Genomic DNA, 25,910 nt, shown 5'->3' on the forward strand with positions numbered 1-25,910 from the left:
TGCCGCTACGACCCCGCGCCCTTGCGCCGTTGGAGGGACGATGATGACACGATTGTGACGGCAGTGCGGCCAGGCAGGGCGGCCACGCGTAAGAGGTGGTCTTCCACTATAAACTTTAGTTTTTTTAATTTTAAGTTAGACGTCGAAATATTGGCCATTTTATGTAAATTATGTCCAAACTTTAATGAAATTCATCGTGTTTGATGAATTTTGGTTCGGTTTGTTGAAATGTGCTTTAAATTGTATGCAAATATATCTTGGATGGTTGACTCCCACATCAATGTCCGTGGACCGGTCACCAGTACTAACCATAGTGTCATGAAAACATTGGCTGAAAGTTGTCATGTGCATAAACCATAATGTCATGAAAACATTGGCTGAAAGTTGTCATGTGCATAGCAGCATTCCCCCCATATCTCTCTCACACACACAATCTATGCAGGCTCACACACATACTTACATACACGGGAAAATATCAGATGATACTATGCCTTCGATGCTCGCATGATACGAGCTTCTGATCCATCAAATCTCAGATACAACGGCTCCTAAAAGCTCGTATGATGGGAGCTCTAAGGCTCCGTATCACCTGATACACAAGCATGCACACAAAGCAAGGAAACAACGCACTCACGCACAGCGAAACGCATGTGGAGTCTCACGGATTCAACGGACAGCATGACGTGGAAGAGTAGGATTGGAAGATATGAAGAGGGATGAGCCCCACCCTGGTGAAATTCAGGGTATAGAAAATTAATTGAAAGGTCTGGTAAAACACACTTAAACAGCTCGTGAGTCTAGGATTATCACGTGCACACACAACGAACACATGCTACAAGTGTGGACCGGAGGCCCAAATATGCTGATGTATAGAGTCGACAGAAAGCAAAAAAAAACAGTTAGAAAGCAACAAAGAAAACAGTTGCCACACAAATGATAAAACCGAAAAAAAATCCATTGTGTCAATTTGCTCTTATTAATTTATAATTATTATACTAATCAGAAAATAGGTGTATCTAAACATATTTTAGTTTTAGATACATACATTTTTTATCTATTTCTACTACAAGTAAATTCAGACAGAGAGAGTAATTATTTTCACCAATATATTAAGGACAGTGATAGGCACCGGCACCCGATGCGACAAGTGTTGCCGTTGGATTGGGGTTTCTGTTTTTCTTTTCAAAACCAAATCTAACGAGACCAGCGGGAAACAGAGCAGCTGCGCCGCCGGCGCTCGCCATGAACGAGCAAACGACCAACCTCGAAGCAGGTTGCCTCCTGCCGAATTGCCTCGCCGTCACCGGTCGCCGCCGTCGCCCGTCGCCTTTTGAGCTGCTGGTTGCAGCTCCGCTGCTCATCTGTGCTGCCCATCCCCTCACCTCTCCCTCGCCCCTGCAGAATCAATGGTGACGACGGCCCGTTGTTCACATCCAAAAACAACGGTGGGAGCAAAAAATGTGATGCTTCCAGCAAACGCGAAAACAGTGGTAGCAAAAAAGATGAAAAACCAATTGACGACAGCAGCTCACCCGCCGGCCGGAAAGTTGCAACCAGTGACCAAAAAAGCTTCATATCGTGATGAAAAAAGCTTCATCCGGCGATAAAAAGAGCTTCAACCATAGAGCCGAAAGCCATGGACGAACGATCAACACAGGTCTATTTCTGCTCATACAAAATGAACGAACGATCAACACATCCTGTAAAGATTCGACTGTCACAGCAAAGGAAATAAACATCAACACGCCATTTTTCATCGATACTTGCATTTTAAGTCTGGTAGCAATACACTATGCTCACCCTTGAGGTCACACACAAAATACTGTTACAGAGTGATGCATTAACCAATAGGCACCGCAGCACCATCCACCTCAACATATTATTTCTTCTGACCTTTCCTGGAGCACAGGATCCTTTATTACAATATCGACACTTCGCTGTTTACATTTCTCAGATGGCAGGTCTTTATGGTAATGTGATGCATACGTAAACATATGAGCTTGGGGCTTCAAAAGTGTACGAATACCATATGAGCTCGGGACTTCGGAAAGTGTACGAATACCAGGGCCAATAGTTGAATCCCTCTGACAATAAGATACCTGGGCAGAATTCTAGTGTGAGAGGGATATCCTCCTCGATGTGCGTATTAGCAGACATCAGGATGGAAAGCTTATCAGCAAACATCAGGGTGGAAACGCCCGGGCATTGAACTGTTCTGCTGAGCCTGCTGTAGATGCATCCTAAGTGCATAATTATTGATCTGCAATGACAGGCGGTTCGCAAGAGATAAATTAAAACCCAACCCTTGGTGTGAAATGGATAGCTAAGAACCAAAGAAGCAAGGTCTGGAGATAACCTCGAGAGTCTTTAGTTGTTCCTGATACTGCAAAATCAATTGCTTTAGGTTGTGAACCTCCTGTGTCTTATCATCAAACTCTTTTTGGCGCTCGTGTTGGATTGCAACCCCCCGCTTCAGAACAGCATTCTCTCGAAGAGCTATTGCTAATTGCTCCTTTAGCATCGTATTTTCCTATGGACAAGTGAAAACATTAAGCCCTAGAGGTAAATCGTGAATATTATGCGAGTGTATTCATAGTACCTTGTGCAAGTTTTGCACTGCCTCGGCTCCTGTCCGCTCCATGATGGACTTCTCAATAACCTCCAAAGCTCTTGATGCACGAGCCCGTGCATCATTTATGTCAGAGGCACTCATCATCTCTCTAACAAATAGCTCAACCCATTCAGAGCTATGGTGATTTGTCTGACAATTATCTGTCGCAGGTGGATTTCCACTAATAGCATCCAATTGGCCATTACCTGTCCAACATTGAAAATTGTTTCCATTAATATAAAAGGGATACATGATTCATAAAGATATAGTGATATAAGTAGGCTGCCAAACAATAGACATCGTGGAAGTAATAAAAGCTTAACCAGTACTCCCTCCGTCCCAAAATTCTTGTCTTAGATTTGTCTAAATACGGATGTATCAAGTCACGTTTTAGTATTAGATACATCCGTATCTAGACTAATGTAAGACAAGAATTTTGGGACGGAGGGAGTACTACCTCTGTACACTAATATAAGACATTTTTGCAGGAATACCAAAGATGCCATATAATACCAATTGAAAATTGAGTAGCATAGATTATGCAATACATGAAGTACAAGGCATGCAGTCTATTTCAAATAACCACAATGTGCATGATAGACATGACAGAACAAAAATTAAAATATGTCTTTTACACAGGACACAAATACATGAAAAGTGCATGCAGACTATGATAATGCTAACTACCATTGTTGCAAAACACCAGGCAGAACAATTAAGGAATTCAGGGAAAGATGCTTATTTGATCAGACTGACTACCATTGTTGCAAAACATCAAGCAGAACAATTGTGCATACTGTTTCACTTATCGAACAAGTTTTTATCAATAAATAAACATGTTAAATGCGATGAATTGTGCTTGAATGTCTAGTATGCAACCACCTTCTGATGTAAATTCAATCAGCATACCTTCAGCCGATAACTTAAGGGCTGTTGACAGGCCATTCTCAGGTTCACTAACAGCAGCTGAAAAGATAGCCTCAGCTGACTCCAGGCGCAGGTCATTCAAACTCCTTATTGCAAAATCCAAATCATCTCCAGATGCTTCAAGAGCTCTTTCAAGCAACTGGAATCATTATGATAAGCAATATCAATATCATACTGCTACAATAAGAAATCACTATTTAATCACAAAAACATTCTAACCATGCCAGTCTAAAATGAAAACCACAAGTTCCAATACAAGATCCCCAACTTCATTGAGCAAAAAACACTAACCAGGGAAATACGCTTGTCACAATGGAAGCATGAGAGCAGGTGCAGATAAATAGAAAAGAATGATAAGGAAATTTCTATGAATGGCACATTTACATGAAGGCTGCAGCAATATTGAGAATTAATGGGGGAAAATGCCAGCTGTTCAGGCACAAATACATACACACCGCTTACAAAGGTTTGCCATGCTAAAAAAAGGATGGGTAAGCAATTACCAAACAGCTAGTTTTATTATAGTTGGTAAGAAGGTGTAAAAAAATATCTCAATTAGAGTAAGATAAATACATAGTTCAATAAAAGAAACTAAAATAATGGAATGACAGTTTCCTGCAAACATCTACATATAACAAAATAATTGAAAGTGTCTTTATTGAAATAATCTAGCAAAACACTTCTCATATATGTAGCAGCAGTTGCGTTTGACTTTGAAGTACAGGGAAAGGCACGCAAACGGAATGTTTGTTCTATATAAGTCTAATGGAACTGGCTCTCTATCCATAGAATTTCTTCAATCATCCAGAGGCTGCCAATCTACCTTATAGATGGATCAATAAATGTTTAGATTTCTGTGATTATTTTTCACGCGGAATTGTTGAAGATCAACAATGTATTGCACAGAATCCCCTTTTTCTAGAGCGAGTTGGAAGGAGTAGGTTTTATTATCAGATAAGAGGCAGTAAATTAGGGCTTATAAGGACTGACGTTACGAGCTTCTGGAATACAATGGGATCTTCGTAAACTAGATCCTTATGAGTCTTACAACCACTTTGATTGGAAAGTCTGGTGTCAAAAAGAAGGGGACTTGTTAGCTCGCTATTTAGTACTCCCTCCATCCCAAAATAAGTGACTCAACTTTGTACTAACTTTAGTACAAAATTGAGTCACTTATTTTGGGACGGAGGGAGTACAAGTTAGTGAAAAGAGGGAAAACATATATGGGACACAATAGAGAAGCATCTCCCGACAACTACGAAGAAATGACAAATCCCAAGTACATATATATAAGAACCGAAACTGCTCAGAGCATTATATGCGCAAACAATAGTGACATTTAGCATTACCCGAAATGCAATACGCAAAGAAGGGATATCCGAGGTACTGAGAAAATGCTCAGAATGTCAAATTTTGTGATGGGAAGTCCTAGCAAGATGTAAACTAGTTAAAGGTAGACACAATATTGTCACAACACATCCTGAAAGAGAAACCTCCTAGTTGACAATAGAAGGCTATCATTAGATTGCTTGATAATCATCCAAACCATGATACATGACTCGCAATTTGCTGGGTCCATGATCCAGGTTTGGAGGAGATTCACGACTTCATAAAAGTAGGCTCCTCAGGGTTGGTAATACCTCCTCGGCTCACTAATCAGAGATGTGGTTCACGAAGAAGATATTTGCACCTCATCACGAAGATCCGGTTGCTGCTCCTCCCCTGGTTGCTGGCTTGCTACTGCTCCTCATGTCGACTAGTCGACCATGAGTCTAGACTAGTGACAACTAGTCAAGAGTCGCTACCCCAGAACGACTCGTCGACCATTAGTTTCAGCGCGACGTGGCATCAGATCCGACATGACAGCATCCCTCTCTCAGTTAGTTCTCTTGGTTTTCTTTGTTCATTAGCAGCTAGTTTCTCATCCAGCCCTTAGGAAATAAGATTGCGGCCCAACTGTGAACCAGATCTCTCGACCGAAATAGATGTTTAACAATGGTTTAAGGGAATCTGATAAATATGATCCAAATTATTATCGATTAGTTGATTCATCATTCATCACCAAATAAGTCGGGTAACATTCATCAAAGCTTTGCCCTATTTCTTTCTTTCTTTATTGTGAGGAAAAGGTGAGATCTATTGCATCACGATAGGTTTACATTCAGCATCCAATAGCTGGACAAAACTCAGTCCATGGTCCCAAAGTGAAAGCACAGAAAGCCGCAGACTAAATTGAGCTAACTCATGCCGCTTTTGATCTAGCCACGAGTGATCGCCATGCCGCTTTTTGTTTATTTTTCTCTTTGTTTGCCTATACCTTCTGGTATGGTTTGTACAGTTTGGCTGTCAGCCACCCCTTCTGAATGAATTGCGCAGTTCTCCTGCGTTTCTTAAAAAAAAAATTGAGCAAGCTGCCCTATTTTGATCCCTATTGACGTGGGTGATTTTAAACTCTCCAAACTGGCGCACTAAGCTCTTCACCTCTTCTGAGTGAACAGTCTCTTTGTAACTAATTACCCATTTCATCAAGATAGCACTTGAGTAGCTATAGCCTAAACAGCTTTGCGTCAAACGCTTTCCACATCAAGTTTAAGCAAAGGTCCGCCGCAAAGGCATCCCCAATCGGCGGTAGTGGAGGATAAATTATCCTCAGCCGCGCCGCGCCTCCCTATATTTACTCCACCGCTCGGTGGCTGAGTAAAAATTCTCCTCTCCTCCTCTGCCTCCCCTGCCCCACTCCCGCGCCGCATCTAAGCCGGCGCCGCCTTCCCACCCCCCGCCGGCCACCGCCCGCCACCACGGACGCTCCGTAGGCTTCGCCGCGGTCCTTAACCACCCGGATTTGTGCCTCCTTGTCCCATTGCCGGCGCATAACCGGTAGATCTGCGGCTGCTGCCACCGCCGCCGGATTTGGCGCTTCCGGCCGCCGGCGACTGCGCCTTGCCATGGATTGGCCGGGTACCGGACCGCACAGCCCTGGCGACGCCTCTGCGCCACATGCAGGTATTGACTCCGCCTCTAGTCGCTCGGATCTCTCCCGTCGGCAGTTCGCCGGATACTCCGCTATTTTTAGGGGGTCGGTTAGAAATGCCCTAACTTCACAACAAAAGGACCTGGTTTCAGCATCCAACACCATAGCATTTGGAGAATTAGAAATATCACAAATCTACCAAAGCAACAGAGGATCTTCACACCCAGGTTTCCAAACACCAACCTCTCATCACAACAATACTAAGATTAGCCCTATTTCATTCACAGCTCCAGGCACAGCAGAATCCAACCACAGAGCACAAAATTCACATGAAAAGAGTCGCCTTCGTGCGTCCAACGCCAATTCCTACAAAATAAATCTCTCTTGGCAACTAAATTAATGAGACAAAGCAGGGCGAGAGACCTGGGGATCCATGTGAGGGAAGAGGGAGCGAAGGTGGTGGAGCAGCGCCTCCCGCCGGTGGGCCGCGGCGGCGTCGTCGAAGGCGCGGGTCGGGGAGCAGCGGGCCCGCTTGGAAGGGTGGTGGTGGGGAGGGGAAGGCGGAGAGGAGGGGATGAGCTCGTCGGCGAAGATGGAGGACCTCTTGCCGCACACTACGGCAGACATGGTGGCCCCCGCCGCCTTGCGGCGCCGCCGATCCGTCCGCCGCCGATCGCAGCCGTGCTACTCGCCCCCGCCGCGGGGGTCGCCCACCATCTGGCCCGTCGGGATCCGGCCGGTGGCCCTCTCCTCCAGCGATCCACGGCGGAACAGGGCTCCGGTCTGGGCTCGAGCTAAGGAGGCGTGCGCGGTCTGATTCCTGGTGGTGAGGCGGCTGCGTCGCTTGCGAGATTGCGAAATGGTTTGGTTTGGTTTGGTGCTTTACGACGGTCGTTGGGTCTGCTTTGGTTTGGTTAACCTATTACTATTAGTGCTAGCTTTGTTGTCGTTGTTGTTGTTTGGCTTGTTAGTGCTAGCTTTGTTGCTAGAATGCCTCTCGTCTGGCGATCAGGGCGGTGGATTTCAGAGAAGTGAAATTTTATGCGAACATGACGGTGGCATGCACGGGAAGTGAAATTGAAATTCACCGCCCTTGAGGAAAATTTAGTTTTCACGGTTCAAGCTTTTGGTTTCGGAGATTGGCAGAAAATAACAGCGGGCGGTCCTCGCCTGTTTAGGGATTTCTTAGTGGATAGGATGGCGGTTGGGATCTAGATTACACAAGTGTCCTCCTAGGTATCGATCAAAGGGGTTTGCGGGAACTAGATGTTTAGGAAATAGGAAATTTTGTGCATGTCAAGCTCGATGTGATGAAATTATTGGTAGGCTTCATCATCGTATCCAGGGAATAAAAACGAGAGTAATATAGAGTTTAGTATGACAAAATCTCAAAATTTTGCGTCACGTTTGGTCCCATTAGACACATGAGGTGGCTTGGGAAGCATAAAGAAGAGGACCTATAGTTGGGTGCTATCACACCCTGAGTTTTGTAGCCTGAACATTAGTGAAAATTAAGGTAATCAAAACTCAAAATAATAAACTCTTCAATCCTATTCGGTAGTTGTATTCCTTTTTTGGATGCTTTGTGACGGGACACTTTTTACCCAAGTGGGAATGGCGATAGTATGTGTACTATGAGTGTCAGGTATCATGGGCAGATCTTATGTTGGGGTGAAACTTGATAAGAGACTTGGTTGCGTGTTTGCATCGTATACTTAACGCATGGTGAGTCATGGCTGACATGGTAAACAATCAAGTCTTGTGGGTCCAGCGTGTCAATCTGTTCGAGCAATCATGTCCACAATTATGGACGAGATGGAATAGCGGTCGCTTAACTTGATGTTAACAGTGTTTTGCCAAGTACAAAATAACAATACGATGAACCTACATAGAATTGTATGGTAATGGGACATTACCTCGGGTTACCAGATGGACACGAGGCACAAGTTTTACCCAGGCTAGGCCCTCGTCGGGTGAGTAAAAACCCTACTCCTACTTATATGAGATTCTACCATAGATTGATTACAATGGGGGAGTGTAATGGACTATTCGGGGAGTTGAGGATCAAGTCGCTCGTGTTGGAGGTGGACGATCTGGACGGAGAACCCTAATCGGATCTACTAATGAACTAATAAACTATTCTGATTTTTGGAGGAGTCTAAGGTCTCCTCTTGTCTTGAGGGAGTGCCTTATATAGGGGTCTTGGTTTGTGGTCGTTGTCCGTCACCTTGATCTTCTTGTTGTGCAAGTCTTGATCTTCTCCATCTTTGGTAGTCGCACAACTCCCCTTAAGGAAACCAGGTTTGCACGTCTAAGGTAACTGGCCTCATAGGAATGAGCCCCTCGTATCATGCACTACAGCTCAAGTTACGGTATGCATGGATGAGAATACAGTGAAACCACTTCCCCTCGATAACCCCCTATCAATATTCGAAATGCGGTCGTGGGCGTATTGCCCAAGCCGTTTGCCCCATTTGAAGTCGGTGGGCAACTTGTTTGGTGTTGATCAGGCCCGATGAAGTTGTTCCCTCCGTGTGGCCATGTGGGTGGTCTGATCGGCTGCCATGTGGCATACCCTATAGGGGGGCAGCGAATTATGGATGGTGATGTGATACGAATCTCTGTGTTGCATCCCTCATCGCCTTGATTCACACCGCACCTTTATCTCTTATTGGTTTGGCTTTTGAGGATGCATGGTGTGTAGGATTTATATTTTAATTCCCCATTCCTTGTTGGGTTACCTTGCTTCCTTCATACTTTGTCCCCAATTCCTTGAGCCATCCTCCTCATTTCCCTCTCCATACTTTGACATGACCTCCCAGAGCACTGCCCCCGACTTTGCTATAATTGAGAGCCCTTAGCACGCAGCTGCCAACTATTGTGCTACATTGCAAGTGCACTTTTGATCATATTGGTGTCCTTGCTTGCGTCGGGAGAGGCCAACACTGTCCTTACTTGCGGTTGGTCATCGTCTTTGGTTCTCATGGAACTATTCATTATGTTCGATGAGGGGATGTTGTTTCGAGGGGTGGCCTTCTCAATGGGTGGTCTCCTCACGTCTGAAGGTGCTACAACGGTGATCCTCCTCGATGACATGCTATGCGTTGTGAATTTTTCATTGTCCCTCCTTCTTTCGGTGTTGCATTCCTCTGTAGAATCATGTCTTACCATCTAACCCCAAATTCGGTGGTCTTTCTTTCTCCCTTTGTACACTCGTGTGAGGGTTTTCTTGGGATACTTCTGGATCTGGAATTATGTCATCATCTTTTTTGTGCTTTATCAAGGTGAACACCAACATGTAAGAACAAGGACATCATCGAGGTGAAAACACGTAATTCTTGGAGCCATAATGGCACAAAACCAACGACGCAATGGTCATCGTGTCCGATGGGACGACTGCTCCAGGTTAGATGATTGGACTGTGCATGTGGCTGATCACGACTTCATCAGGGAGATGGAAGTTTTCATCATAGACCTACGAACTGGTAGCTGAATGATGTCCATGTCACTGGTGAATTCATCTGTCGATAGATTGCCCCCCTCACGAAGTGGGTAGAACCCGCGTAGATTTATATGGTGGGTTGGACCCCTGTCATGATGGGAACGGTAAGTTGCTCGGTCCTTTCTTCCCGCAACTGGTATTCCAAATTATCATTATCCACTTCTTGCAATGCACAGATCCCTGATAGGAGGTCCCTTGGGCTAGGGTGAACGAGATGGCCTGCCCTGAAAGATGTCGAAGGACTAGGAACCACAACGCTCCAGAAGCATCGATCAAGATGGATGCATAAGACAAAGACTGCATCCTTAGGCTAAAGTGAACTTAGTCGTGTGCTTTCTATCCCCTTTGGATTCTTTTCGGTTATTCTCATTTTGTGTTTTGATGAACTCCCAATCGCATTGTTAGAAATAGTATCACATGTTCAAGGATCACAATGATCTTGGGGCATCGGCCTAAGAGGTGGTGTCAGCCGCCAATGCGTCTGCACCAGAGGCACTTGCTACCAATGCCTGGACCGGAGGCACCTTTCAAAGCGACCTCTATCCAACCATGTCTAGCTTAAACTCGGTAAGCTTTCTTGTTTATTCGTCATAGAGCAGCGATCTAGTTTCTGTCTTTTTGGTCGCAGCGATGGGAGGAGGTCATAGCGCCAGGACGGCTCAAGTGTGACACACACAAGGCTCTAGATTGTCTCTATGTTGATCCCTTATTTTCCTTGTGAAACTCACTTAGCGAGTTTTGATGGTGCCTTATCTTCATTGCAGCTTGTTGGAGGATGCTTTGGTTGGTAGCACGGTGGGTTGTGTTGCCACTAGCACCACCCCTCTAAGAGTGAGTTTAAAGGTCACAAGCAGTGACACCTTTGTCAGCGGCTGAGCCCCCTAGGAATGAAGCTCTAGTTGTCAGTCCTCCATCCCTGGCGAGGTTGTGGGCTATCAAGTTCTACCTACAGGATGCAATTAAGGCCATGCAGGTTTGCCTTACTCATCATTTACCTTCTTGGCTTTTTTGGATTCTGCTTTACTTTGGATGAGTAGATTTATGGTCTGTACAGGGTGTTGCTGACCCTCACAACGAGGGGTTGAACACCTCTGCCTTGGAGCAACCCAAGCATATTTAGCGGGTGAATCTCTGTGTGCATGGCTTGTGCCCAAGCGGAGGAGCGTGCCAAGTTTGCACGTCTTGAGGTGGACACGATGGTCAAAAAGTCGAAAGAGCTCGCTGTTGGGGAACGTTGCAGAAAACAAAAATTTTCCTACGGTTTCACCAAGATCCATCTAGGAGTTCATCTAGCAACGAGTGATCGGATTGCATCTACATACCTTTGTAGATCACGCGCGGAAGCGTTCAAAGAACGGGGATGAGGAAGGCGTACTCGACGTGATCCAAATCACCGGAGATCCTAGCGCCGAACGGACGGCACCTCCGCGTTCAACACACGTACGGTCAGCATAACGTCTCCTTCTTCTTGATCTAGCAAGGGGGAAGGAGAGGTTGAGGGAGATGGCTCCAGCAGCAGCACGACGGCGTGGTGTTGATGGAGCTGCAGTACTCCGGCAGGGCTTTGCCAAGCACTATGGAGGAGGAGGATGTGTTGGAGAGGGAGAGGGAGGCACCAAAGATCAAGGTAAGAAGTCCTACATCTCCCCACTATATATAGGAGGGCCAAGGGGGGGGGGCGCCAGCCCTAGGAGATCTAATCTCCTAGGGGGGTGCGGCCAAGGGGAGGAATCCCTCCTCCCCAAGGCACCTAGGAGGTGCCTTCCCCTCCTAGGACTCTTCCTTTAGGGTTTCCCCCACCCTAGGCGCATGGGCCCTAGGGGAAGTGGCGCCCCAGCCCACTTTGGGCTGGATCCCTTCCCACTTCAGCCCATGGGGCCCTCCGGGATAGGTGGCCCCACCCAGTGGACCCCGGGACCCTTTCGGTGGTCCCGGTACAATACCGGTGACCCCGAAACTTGTCCCGATGGCCGAAATAGCACTTCCTATATATAATTCTTTACCTCCGGACCATTCCGGAACTCCTCGTGACGTCCGGGATCTCATCCGGGACTCCGAACAACATTCGGGTTACTACATATACATATCCCTATAACCCTAGCGTCACCGAACCTTAAGTGTGTAGACCCTACGGGTTCGGGAGACATGTAGACATGACCGAGATCGCTCTCCAGTCAATAACCAACAGCGGGATCTGGATACCCATGTTGGCTCCCACATGCTCCTCGATGATCTCATCGGATGAACCACGATGTCAAGGATTCAAGCAACCCCGTATACAATTCCCTTTGTCAATCGGTATGTTACTTTCCCGAGATCCGATCGTCGGTATCCCAATACCTCGTTCAATCTCGTTACCGGCAAGTCACTTTACTCATACCGTAATGCATGATCCCATGACCAGACACTTGGTCACTTTGAGCTCATTATGATGATGCATTACCGAGTGGGCCCAGTGATACCTCTCCGTCATACGGAGTGACAAATCCCAGTCTTGATCCGTGTCAACCCAACAGACACTTTTGGAGATACCCGTAGTATACCTTTATAGTCACCCAGTTACGTTGTGACGTTTGGTACACCCAAAGCACTCCTACGGTAACCGGGAGTTACACGATCTCATGGTCTAAGGAAAAGATACTTGACATTGGAAAACTCTAGCAAACGAACTATACGATCTTGTGCTATGTTTAGGATTGGGTCTTGTCCATCACATCATTCTCCTAATGATGTGATCTCGTTATCAATGACATCCAATGTCCATAGTCAGGAAACCATGACTATCTGTTGATCAACAAGCTAGTCAACTAGAGGCTTACTAGGGACATGTTGGTGTCTATTATTCACACATGTATTACGATTTCCGGATAACACAATTATAGCATGAATAAAGACAATTATCATGAACAAGGAAATATAATAATAATGCTTTTATTATTGCCTCTAGGGCATATTTCCAACAGTCTCCCACTTGCACTAGAGTCAATAATCTAGTTACATTGTGATGAATCGAACACCCATGGAATTCTGGTGTTGATCATGTTTTGCTCTAGGGAGAGGTTTAGTCAACGGATCTGCTACATTCAGGTCCGTGTGTACTTTACAAATATCTATGTCTCCATCTTGAACATTTTCACGAATGGAGTTGAAGCGACGCTTGATGTGCCTTGTCTTCTTGTGAAACCTGGGCTCCTTGGCAAGAGCAATAGCTCCAGTGTTGTCACAGAAGAGCTTGATCGGCCCCGACGCATTGGGTATGACTCCTAGGTCGGTGATGAACTCCTTCACCCAAATTGCTTCATGCGCTGCCTCCGAGGCTGCCATGTACTCCGCTTCACATGTAGATCCCGCCACGACGCTCTGCTTGCAACTGCACCAGCTTACTGCCCCACCATTCAAAATATACACGTATCCAGTTTGTGACTTAGAGTCATCCAGATCTGTGTCGAAGCTAGCATCGACGCAACCCTTTACGACGAGCTCTTCGTCACCTCCATAGACGAGAAACATTTCCTTAGTCCTTTTCAGGTACTTCAGGATATTCTTGACCGCTGTCCAGTGTTCCTTGCCGGGATTACTTTGGTACCTTCCTACCAAACTTACGGCAAGGTTTACATCAGGTCTGGTACACAGCATGGCATACATAATAGAACCTATGGCTGAGGCATAGGGGATGACACTCATCTCTTCTATATCTTCTGCCGTGGTCGGACATTGAGCTGAGCTCAATTTCACACCTTGCAACACAGGCAAGAACCCCTTCTTAGACTGATCCATATCGAACTTCTTCAATATCTTATCAAGGTATGTGCTTTGCGAAAGACCTATGAGGCGTCTTGATCTGTCTCTACAGATCTTGATGCCTAATATATAAGCAGCTTCTCCAAGGCCCTTCATTGAAAAACTCTTATTCAAGTAGGCCTTGATGCTGTCCAAAAGCTCTATATCATTTCCCATCAAAAGTATGTCATCTACATATAATATGAGAAATGCTACAGAGCTCCCACTCACTTTCTTGTAAACGCAGGCTTCTCCATAAGTCTGTGTAAACCCAAACGCTTTGATCATCTCATCAAAGCGAATGTTCCAACTCCGAGATGCTTGCAGCAGCCCATAAATCGAGCGTTGGAGCTTGCACACCTTGTCAGCATACTTAGGATCGACAAAACCTTCCGGCTGCATCATATACAATTCTTCCTTAAGGAAACCATTAAGGAATGCCGTTTTGACGTCCATTTGCCATATTTCATAATCATAGAATGCGGCAATCGCTAACATGATTCGGACGGACTTCAGCTTCGCTACCGGTGAGAAAGTCTCATCGTAGTCAACCCCTTGAACTTGTCGATAACCCTTAGCGACAAGCCGAGCTTTATAGATGGTCACATTACCATCCGCGTCTGTCTTCTTCTTAAAGATCCATTTATTTTCTATGGCCTGCCGCTCTACGGGCAAGTCAGTCAAAGTCCATACTTCGTTTTCATACATGGATCCTATCTCGGATTTCATGGCTTCTAGCCATTTGTCGAAATCCGGGCCCGCCATCGCTTCTTCATAGTTCGAAGGTTCACCGTTGTCTAACAACATAATTTCCAAGACAGGGTTGCCGTACCACTCTGGTGCGGAACGTGTCCTTGTGGACCTTCGAATTTCAGTAGGAGCTTGATCAGAAGTATCTTGATCATCATCATTAACTTCCTCTCTAGTCGGTGCAGGCACCTCAGGAACATTTTCTTAAGCTGCGCCATTTTCCGGTTCAAGAGGTAATACTTCATCAAGTTCTACTTTCCTCCCACTTACTTCTTTCAAGAGAAGCTCCTTCTCTAGAAAGGATCCATTCTTCGCAACAAAAATCTTGCCTTCGGATCTGAGGTAGAAGGTATACCCAATAGTTTCTTTAGGGTATCCTATGAAGACGCATTTTTCCGATTTGGGTTCGAGCTTTTCAGGTTGAAGTTTCTTGACATAAGCATCGCATCCCCAAACTTTTAAAAACGACAGCTTAGATTTCTTCCCAAACCATAATTCAAACGGTGTCGTCTCAACGGATTTCGACGGAGCCCTATTTAAAGTGAATGCGGCAGTCTCTAAAGCATAGCCCCAAAAAGATAGTGGTAAATCGGCAAGAGACATCATAGATCGCACCATATCTAATAGAGTGCGATTACGACGTTCGGACACACCATTACGCTGAGGTGTTCCAAGCGGCGTGAGCTGTGAAACTATTCCACATTTTCTTAAGTGTGTGCCAAACTCGTGACTCAAGTATTCTCCCCCACGATCTGATCGTAGAAACTTGATTTTTCTGTCACGTTGATTCTCAACCTCACTCTGAAATTCCTTGAACTTTTCAAAGGTCTCAGACTTGTGTTTCATTAAGTAGACATACCCATATCTACTCAAGTCATCAGTGAGGGTGAGAACATAACGATAGCCACCGCGAGCCTCAACACTCATTGGACCGCACACATCAGTATGTATGATTTCCAATAAGTTGTTTGCTCGCTTCATTGTCCCTGAGAACGGAGTCTTGGTCATTTTACCCATGAGGCATGGTTCGCACGTGTCAAATGATTTGTAATCAAGAGACTCTAAAAGTCCATCAGCATGGAGCTTCTTCATGCGTTTGACACCTATGTGACCAAGGCGGCAGTGCCACAAGTATGTGGGACTATCATTATCAATCTTACATCTTTTGGTACTCACACTATGAATATGTGTAGCATTACGCTCGAGATTCATTAAGAATAAACCATTTACCATCGGAGCATGACCATAAAACATATCTTTCATATAAATAGAACAACCATTATTCTCGGATTTAAATGAGTAGCCATCTCGCATTAAACGAGATCCTGATACAATGTTCATGCTCAAACTTGGCACTAAATAACAATTATTGAGGTTCAAAACTAATCCCGTAGGTAAATGTAGAGGTAGCGTGCCGACGGCGATCACATCGACCTTGGAACCATTCCCGACGCGCATCGTCACCTCGTCCTTCGCCAGTCTCCGCTTATTCCGCAGCTCCTGCTTTGAGTTACAAATGTGAGCAACTGCACCAGTATCAAATACCCAGGAGCTACTACGAGTACTGGCAAGGTACACATCAATTACATGTATATCACATATACCTTTCGTTTTGCCGGCCTTCTTGTCCGCTAAGTATTTGGGGCAGTTCCGCTTCCAGTGACCACTTTCCTTGCAATAAAAGCACTGAGTCTCGGGCTTAGGTCCATTCTTTGGCTTCTTCCCGGCAGCTTGCTTGCTGGACGCGGCAACTCCCTTGCCGTCTTTCTTGAAGTTTTTCTTACCATTGCCTTTCTTGAACTTAGTGGTTTTATTCACCATCAACACTTGATGTTCCTTTTTGACTTCTACCTCTGCTGATTTCAGCATTGCAAATACTTCAGGAATGGTCTTTTCCATCCCCTGCATATTGAAGTTCATCACAAAGCTCTTGTAGCTCGGTGGAAGCGACTGGAGGATTCTGTCAATGACCGCGTCATCCGGGAGATTAACTCCCAGCTGAGTCAAGCGGTTATGTAACCCAGACATTGTGAGTATGTGCTCACTGACAGAACTATTTTCCTCCATCTTACAGCTGAAGAATTTGTCGGAGACTTCATATCTCTCGACCCGGGCATGAGCTTGGAAAACCATTTTCAGCTCTTCGAACATCTCATATGCTCCGTGTCTCTCAAAACGCTTTTGGAGCCCCGGCTCTAAGCTGTAAAGCATGCCGCACTGAACGAGGGAGTAGTCATCGGTACGTGCCTGCCAAGCGTTCATAACGTCTTGTTCTGCAGGGAGAACAGGTGCGTCACCTAGCGGTGCTTGTAGGACATAATCTTTCTTGGCATCTATGAGGATGATCCTCAGGTTCTGGACCCAGTCCGTATAGTTGTTGCCATTGTCTTTCAGCTTGGTTTTCTCTAGGAACGTGTTGAAGTTGAGGACTACGTTGGCCATTTGATCTACAAGACATATTGTAAAGATTTTAGACTAAGTTCATGATAATTAAGTTCATCTAATCAAATTATTCAATGAACTCCCACTTAGATAGACATCCCTCCAGTCATCTAAGTATAACATGATCCGAGTTAACTAGGCCATGTCCGATCATCACGTGAGACGGACTAGTCAACGTCGGTGAACATCTTCATGTTGATCGTATCTTCTATACGACTCATGCTCGACCTTTCGGTCTTCTGTGTTCCGAGGCCATGTCTGTACATGCTAGGCTCGTCAAGTCAACCTAAGTGTTTTGCATGTGTAAATCTGTCTTACACCCGTTGTATGTGAACGTTAGAATCTATCACACCCGATCATCACGTGGTGCTTCAAAACAACGAACTGTCGCAACGGTGCACAGTTAGGGGGAACACTTTCTTGAAATTATTATGAGGGATCATCTTATTTACTACCGTCGTTTTAAGCAAACAAGATGAAAAACATGATAAACATCACATGCAATCAAATAATAATAGTGACATGATATGGCCAATATCACATAGCTCCTTTGATCTCCATCTTGGGGCTCCATGATCATCTTGTCACCGGCATGACACCATGATCTCCATCATCATGATCTCCATCATTGTGTCTCCATGAAGTTGCTCGCCAACTATTACTTCTACTACTATGGCTAACGCGTTTAGCAATAAAGTAAAGTAATTTATATGGCATTTCTCAATGACACGCAGGTCATACAAAAAATATAGACAACTCCTATGGCTCCTGCCGGTTGTCATACTCATCGACATGCAAGTCGTGATTCCTATCACAATAACATGAACATCTCATGCATCACATATAGATCATTCATCATTCATCACAACTTTGTCCATATCATATCACAAAGCACTTGCTGCAAAAACAAGTTAGACGTCCTCTAATTGTTGTTGCAAGTTTTACGTGGCTGAAGTAGGGTTCTAGCAAGAACGTTTTCTTACCTACGTGAAAGCCACAACGTGATTTGTCAACTTCTATTTACCCTTCATAAGGACCCTTTTCATCGAATCCGCTCCAGCTAAAGTAAGAGAGACAGACACCCGCCAGCCACCTTATGCAACTTGTGCATGTTAGTCGGTGGAACCGGTCTCACGTAAGCGTACGTGTAAGGTTGGTTCGGGCCGCTTCATCCCACAATACCATTGAAGCAAGATAAGACTAGTAGCGGCAAGAAAGTTGACAACATCAACGCCCACAACAAATTGTGTTCTACTCGTGCAAGAGAACTACGCATAGACCTAGCTCATGATGCCACTGTTGGGGAACGTTGCAGAAAACAAAAATTTTCCTACGGTTTCACCAAGATCCATCTAGGAGTTCATCTAGCAACGAGTGATCGGATTGCATCTACATACCTTTGTAGATCACGCACGGAAGCGTTCAAAGAACGGGGATGAGGAAGGCGTACTCGACGTGATCCAAATCACCGGAGATCCTAGCGCCGAACGGACGGCACCTCCGCGTTCAACACACGTACGGTCCGCGTAACGTCTCCTTCTTCTTGATCCAGCAAGGGGGAAGGAGAGGTTGAGGGAGATGGCTCCAGCAGCAGCACGACGGCGTGGTGTTGATGGAGCTGCAGTACTCCGGCAGGGCTTCGCCAAGCACTATGGAGGAGGAGGATGTGTTGGAGAGGAGAGGGAGGCACCAAAGATCAAGGTAAGAAGTCCTCCATCTCCCCACTATATATAGGAGGGCCAAGGGGGGGGCGCCGGCCCTAGGAGATCTAATCTCCTAGGGGGGTGCGGCCAAGGGGAGGAATCCCTCCTCCCCAAGGCACCTAGGAGGTGCCTTCCCCTCCTAGGACTCTTCCTTTAGGGTTTCCCCCACCCTAGGCGCATGGGCCCTAGGGGAAGTGGCGCCCCAGCCCACTTTGGGCTGAATCCCTTCCCACTTCAGCCCATGGGGCCCTCCGGGATAGGTGACCCCACCCGGTGGACCCCCGGGACCCTTCCGGTGGTCCCGGTACAATACTGGTGACCCCGAAACTTGTCCCGATGGCCGAAATAGCACTTCCTATATATAATTCTTTACCTCCGTACCATTCCGGAACTCCTCGTGACATCCGGGATCTCATCCGGGACTCCGAACAACATTCGGGTTACTGCATATACATATCCCTATAACCCTAGCGTCACCGAACCTTAAGTGTGTAGACCCTACGGGTTCGGGAGACATGTAGACATGACCGAGATCGCTCTCCGGTCAATAACCAACAGCGGGATCTGGATACCCATGTTGGCTCCCACATGCTCCTCGATGATCTCATCGGATGAACCACGATGTCAAGGATTCAAGCAACCCCGTATACAATTCCCTTTGTCAATCAGTATGTTACTTGCCCGAGATCCGATCGTCGGTGTCCCAATACCACGTTCAATCTCGTTACCGGCAAGTCACTTTACTCGTACCGTAATGCATGATCCCGTGACCAGACACTTGGTCACTTTGAGCTCATTATGATGATGCATTACCGAGTGGGCCCAGTGATACCTCTCCGTCATACGGAGTGACAAATCCCAGTCTTGATCCGTGTCAACCCAACAGACACTTTCGGAGATACCCATAGTATACCTTTATAGTCACCCAGTTACGTTGTGACGTTTGGTACACCCAAAGCACTCCTACGGTATCCGGGAGTTACACGATCTCATGGTCTAAGGAAAAGATACTTGACATTGGAAAACTCTAGCAAACGAACTATACGATCTTGTGCTATGTTTAGGATTGGGTCTTGTCCATCACATCATTCTCCTAATGATGTGATCTCGTTATCAATGACATCCAATGTCCATAGTCAGGAAACCATGACTATCTGTTGATCAACGAGCTAGTCAACTAGAGGCTTACTAGGGACATGTTGTTGTCTATTATTCACACATGTATTACGATTTCTGGATAACACAATTATAGCATGAATAAAGACAATTATCATGAACAAGGAAATATAATAATAATGCTTTTATTATTGCCTCTAGGGCATATTTCCAACACTCGCGTGCCATGAGTGAGGCATTAGGAGATGGCGGAGTCAGTCTGCAATGACCTCCAAGCATCTGTGGAAAAATATGGGGAGGAGGCTGAGTGACTTCACGATAAGTTATGCAAGATCAAAGGAGTTGATCCATGAGGAACAAACCTTGAACTTGCAAGTCCTTATCAACCCTGGATGCATGTTATCGATGATTAGGGTTCCCTCCCATCAATAATCATGTTATTGGGTGAGTTGTGGTTAGGGATGAAATAAAGTTGAACCTAGAGCTAGCTGGCTCTCCCCAAAATGCGTTGAGGCGCATCATTTGACTGGACATCTAGGGATAAAGCATTGTTTCTATGCGTGTTGCATGAGCGGTACCTAAGTGAGTTGTACCAACTCATAATACTAGATATGACCCAAAACTAATAGGGGTTAAGATCGTCCGGTGAGACGATTGGGGTTAAGCCCCGATCACTAGCTAAGTTTGAGCATGCAACTAAGGAGATATCGGATATTCCCAACTGGGTTATTCATCTGGTGAAGTGTCTGCCACCATTTGATGTTGCTTTCGCCACAACTTTGATGATGATGTTGGATAAGAATGTTGCTCCAGATGCCATCTCCACATAGATGCTAGCTTCTGCCCCTACGAGGACATAAAGGAGTAAGATAGTGGCATGATGGGAGAAAGATGCCACGGTCTTCGTTAAGGTCCAAGGTTTTAGTGCCATAACTCAGGCCTCTTTGGAGTCTTTGAGGCCGTTGTATTGATCCTTTCATAGTGTGTGCTTTGTCATTTCCTTTTTTGTTGTATGAAACATAAACATGTTAGTTCTAAAATCATTTGCTTGATGTGTTGGAGTGGCTTTGGCTGTCTCCTACTAGGATCTTTGGTTTTCATGTTGGTAAGTTTGATGTGCAACATGTAAATATGTTGGTGAAAAACCGTTTGATACTTGTGTTGGAGCAAGTTTAGTCTTTTCCTACTATGAACAATTGGTCTTTTTGCGATGTAGCCTTTGGATTGTTATTCGAAACTGTTCATTGTTATGTTGAGAGTTTTGCTCGCATGCATAGAATTGGTTAGTCATTCTCAGAATCTATTGTGTTATATAGTGGGACCACAAAATGTGTGTTTAATGGCACAATCGAGCCTCCCGAGCTCCATTTCGACCCTCGCTAGATCCTCGAGTGAGGCGCCCGAAGTCCCATAACTCGTTGAATTAAGATCCCACCATTCAAGTGGGGACCATTACTTCCCTATGTCCCTTTGTACTTGCGACATCGAAGACCATTGCAAACCCAGCATCATTCTGAACCAAGCTAGATACTAGGGTGGGGCATGCAAGCTCTCGAGCACTTTCGGAAGGCACCGAGGTATGTATGTGTCATGATCGACTAGTTGTAAGCCTAGCTAAGTGAGTAGTGAACGTGCTCGATTCATTTCATGTATACTAGTCCCAAATTGCATGTATGAGCTTGGTAGGAAACTTGTGTGTGCAGTCAATATAGAGAAAAACCATGAATAATATAGAGAAAACCATGAATATCATATGACTAATATAAACTAACATTATAAAAGTAACGAATGCATATAAAAATGTAATTGTAATAGTTGGGTGAAGCCCTGGGTCATCGTGCTAGTAATCGTAGAGTGTGTGACAGACCATGACTGAGTTACCTCTTCGAAATCTTACGTCTTCTTTTGCATAGTGGGTTCGATGGTGGAGGCTAGGGGTGGTGCCATGGTACTCCTTAGCTTCATCCTCCATGTATACAATGGCATCAATCTCCTTCTGTGTCGAGGGGTCCTGGTGCATACATGGTGGGTTGACTGGACACCTCTCTCATTCCCTTGCATTGCTTGGCGTGTTGGTTGCCAACTCGTAGCTCTAGCAATCGAATTTGTTGTCCAAACAACCATAAGTGGTTGTTTAGTCTTTTTCTAACTAACTTGATGATATTTAGAACTGATCCTCGTAAAACCCCAAAACCAAGTTTTTGGAAAACAACTATTACATATATTTGAATAAACGTGTTTATGTTATCCTCAACAACCTTGATCCTACTTCTTAGGCCAATCCATTTTCCACATCTGACAACCTACATCAACATAAAGGCAAACATGGTTATCTACAAAACTAGTTCAAGTTTCTTTTAATCGAAACATGATTTTTTTTGTAAATGTATGCCTGATCAGATTATTAACAAAAAAATCTTCTTAAAACAAGCTTTACTAAAACGGGTTGATATTATCCAAAGAACCAGCTAGAGTGCACTTTAAAAATGTTAAAGGTTACGGAGACAACGTGCAAACTCAAATTCTTCCTTTACATGTAGCATTTATATTTCATCTCTCCCATTTCTTCTATGTGTTTACATGCTTCCATAATTTGAACATCTAATCCATCCGTCCCAAAATAACTGTCTTGGACTTGGTACAACTTTGTACTAAAGTTGTACTAAGTCTAAGACACTTATTTTGGGATGGAGGAGGTATTTGGCTAAGAACATGTGCTCTCCTGTAAGAACAACACACACTACTCCCACTAATTGTTCATTGGTGCCTCCATGTTGTACAGAAGTTCTCGAAGTGAAGAGCTCGTTATGTGGCTCCATCGTCAGGTATTAACCTATTGACTTACTGTTAATTACTATAACGAAGAAATCACCATTGGAAGAAACGACTATTTCAATATCGTCATGCGGCGAGTTAGATTGCCTTCTCATTAATTACTAATGTTCTCCTAACCCTTTTTCACATGGCAGAAGCATGGACTCTGTGTCTCTCCCTCTCGCTTCATGGTCTCAAATCCCCGATGACATAACTTGGAACATCCTCGTGCTGGTTTCACCACATCCTGTCACCATTGCAAGGATAGCAGCTGTGTGCAGGGCGTGGCGCTCCATTGTCAAGACTAGCAAGTTCCTGAGGAGGCTGATGGAGCATCACGGAATAACACCACTCATGGGTTTTTTCACCAACCTCTCTAGCTCAGATCGTTTCCTCCCTTTTGATCAACATCTAGGTGTTGTCGGTGTCCCTCGATTCACCCTGCCCATCTTGTATCCAGACAACCGCCTCCTCACTCTCTCCACGAGCCACTGGGAGGTTCTTGCTTGCCGCCATGGTAAGGTTTTGCTGCTTGCAGGGGCCATACATATGCTCTTAGTGTGGGATCCAATCACTGGCGAGCAGACATTAACACGCCCCCACACCGAACTGACCTACGTCCACGGCACAGTGGTATGTGTCGCCCACCACCACCATGGAAACTGTCACTCTTCACCGTGGGTTGTTGTCTGGATTGTGAGCACCGGCCGCGAAATCAGGGTAAGAAGGTGGTCGTCAGTAACCCAGGCTTGGAATATCCCGCAAGCTCATGTTTGGTTCAACGGCCTGGTTGATTTCCGCCCAAGCATGTTGATCGGTGATGTTTTGTATTGGAATTTGACTAATAACTTCCTCATTGCCTTCGACATGGCTGAGAATCTGCTCCACCCTATCGAGTTGCCCGAAGCAATGCCATCTCTTAAATTCCGACGCCACATCCACCTTGTGCCATTAGACGATGATGTTCTTGGCTTGGCAGTTCTGAACACTTCAGTGCTCGAGATTTGGTCCAGGGTTGGAGGCATCGGTGAAGGATCTTCCTGGGCCATGAACTATACCATCCCTTTGCTTTCCATCATACCCATTCAAGATGATCACATCATAAATCATCATAGGCCACGAGGCCGAATTGTGTGTGTCATGGAGGACAGGAAAGTTATCCTCATTCGTGCTGTTGACGGGGTATATGAAGTTGATTATCAAAGGAAGACATCCACCAAGATCATGGGAGAAACACCAGGGGGGACTATGTTTGCATACGAGAGCTTCTACATTGCAGGTTTACTCACATCATTAGATAATTTCCTTACTGCAGACTATGGATGTAATATTTCTTTTCGGCATGATTAGTAGATTGCTAGTTTACATTTTTTGGTGATCCCCATCGTGCATCAGGTGTCGCTGGTGTCGATGAGCCATGAAGGAAACCATCATATGAGGAAAGCGGGACCCCCACATTACCCCGCCGCACACCTGCATTCTAGTGGAAATCCGGGAGGCCTCTCCTTTATAAAACCAAAAAGAAAACAGTGTATTGATTACTTTCATTTGTTCACCTTCTTTCAATCATGGTGTGCACATCTGATTTCAATATTCTGTTTTTAAGCCATTTGAACCATGTCATCAATGTACTCCGCTGTATTAGACATCAATAATGTAGGAGCGGAATACTTCTATATGGAAAGCACGTGACTTACTTTTATGTCGTGACGACATAATTTGTTTTGAATAAGCAGCGTTGCTATATCGGCCCAACAGGCATTGTTCGCTTGGTTGATAAGGACTTTTATTAGTGAATTATAGTCATTTTACTAGGGATAAACCAGTTTTGAAAACAAATGGGAAAACATTCTCCCGCAACGATGCCTTTTGTTTTAGTGTACCACAATTAGAAGTATTGTACATGTTCCTCCACATATGAGTATGTTTATCTTATGTTAGTGAGGCTACACTATCCCCTAGTATAGTAACTCTTGATTTTGACCCATCTCCTAGTACAATAACTCAATTTCAAGTGATATGGCATTCGGTTATGACAGAACAATTCTACTTATCACACTTTTAGGGGAGGGCATCTATGCCGCCGCCCATGCCTCACAGCACCGCACCAGAATCAACAAATGACATGCCACTTGCTTTCTCATAAAGCTATACTAGTTATTTATACCTTTTGTTTTGTGGACATATCAATTGAGTCTAAAGTAAATCATAAGAGATATCTTCCTAATCTTAGAAACAAACAGACTATATAGAATTAATTACAACTTTAGAAATGAACGACCGGGTGATGTTTGATTTGCTCTCTCACCAACGGGCTATCGACCATAACACACATTCTCTGACATGAAAACGTTTTTGTACCAACCCCCTTCCTGGTCTCAAAAGCTTGGTACGAATTTCACATCCGTAAACAGGTATGACAAAATAACAACCATGAAAAATCATAATAAAATAATTATTGCACTCATGTTCCACATTGAAAGTGATGCTAGATGTACAAAAATAAAATAAAAACCAAACTAAAATGTAATACTACAGAAAACAAAGCTATTCACTTCTTCCACATTAATAAAAGTCATGCTCGGGGGTACACATGCATCCACATTTTCTCGCCGCATGTGAACCTAGAGTTGACCTCAAGTCAAGCTAAAACTAGCAGTCTTGTATTCATGTGTGGGAATTTACCACGCATGACACTACCTTAGTGAACCGAACAGATGCATTTTTATATTCTTTTTGTAACGCATGGATGCAACATTATTTCTATGTAAAACGTGTCGGGAAGGACTGGAGGGGCGGCGATGCTGATGAACTTGTCGTCGCGGCCAAAGAGGACCGCGCTAGTGGTCGATGATGTGGCAAGAGCCACCACCAACGAGGCGGCTATGGGGCACGACCAGGGTATCTGTTGGGGTTGGGGTTGTGGTAGTGGAGGAAGCAGCCAGATCGAGTCCTTCCTCACTGAGCGGCGTCGAGCGACCAGGTTGTCAAGCTTGGCGGTCTTGGGCCTGATGGCGTTCGTGTTGTTGCGGAGGTCGACGAGGAAGCCATCAAGCGTGGCTTTGAACCGCTCGAAGTACTCCTTGATAGATGGATCCATGGCTTCCAGATGTAGACGATCTTGAAAAAGACGCTTGGTCTCCATGAACTGCAGCAGAGCAAGGGAAGGAGTGGTGCCTGGCCTATGATACCATATGATAAGAGGGGATGTATTTGGTGCACCGGGGCAATTGGTGTTACCGGTGCACCGAGCGCCCATTGCACATTAAAATATGTTCGAAAAAATTCAAAAAA

General features: G+C 45.1%; 2 protein-coding genes across 2 annotated transcripts; one reads left to right on the forward strand and one right to left on the reverse strand.

Annotated features, from left to right (window-relative positions):
- Positions 1–1,732: 1,732 nt before the first annotated feature.
- Positions 1,733–7,411, reverse strand: LOC125516741 (uncharacterized). Its single transcript, XM_048682066.2, has 5 exons — positions 6,933–7,411; positions 3,521–3,677; positions 2,600–2,817; positions 2,357–2,530; positions 1,733–2,260 (listed from the first exon to the last, which is right to left on the reverse strand). Exons 1-5 carry the CDS (start codon positions 7,134–7,136, stop codon positions 2,174–2,176), a joined length of 840 nt encoding a protein of 279 aa, XP_048538023.1. The 5' UTR covers positions 7,137–7,411; the 3' UTR covers positions 1,733–2,173.
- On the forward strand, positions 6,046–24,360 carry LOC147964452 (uncharacterized). The gene is made up of 4 exons (XM_087526996.1): positions 6,046–6,541; positions 22,585–22,627; positions 22,772–23,895; positions 24,012–24,360. The coding sequence occupies exons 1-4, from the start codon at positions 6,484–6,486 to the stop codon at positions 24,035–24,037; spliced, it is 1,251 nt and encodes a 416-aa protein (XP_087383122.1). The 5' UTR covers positions 6,046–6,483; the 3' UTR covers positions 24,038–24,360.
- The last annotated feature ends 1,550 nt before the right edge of the window (positions 24,361–25,910 follow it).

Source organism: Triticum urartu, chromosome 6A (assembly GCF_056163025.1).
Source record: "Triticum urartu cultivar PI428250 chromosome 6A, HENAU_Tu73, whole genome shotgun sequence".
NCBI lineage: Eukaryota > Viridiplantae > Streptophyta > Magnoliopsida > Poales > Poaceae > Triticum > Triticum urartu.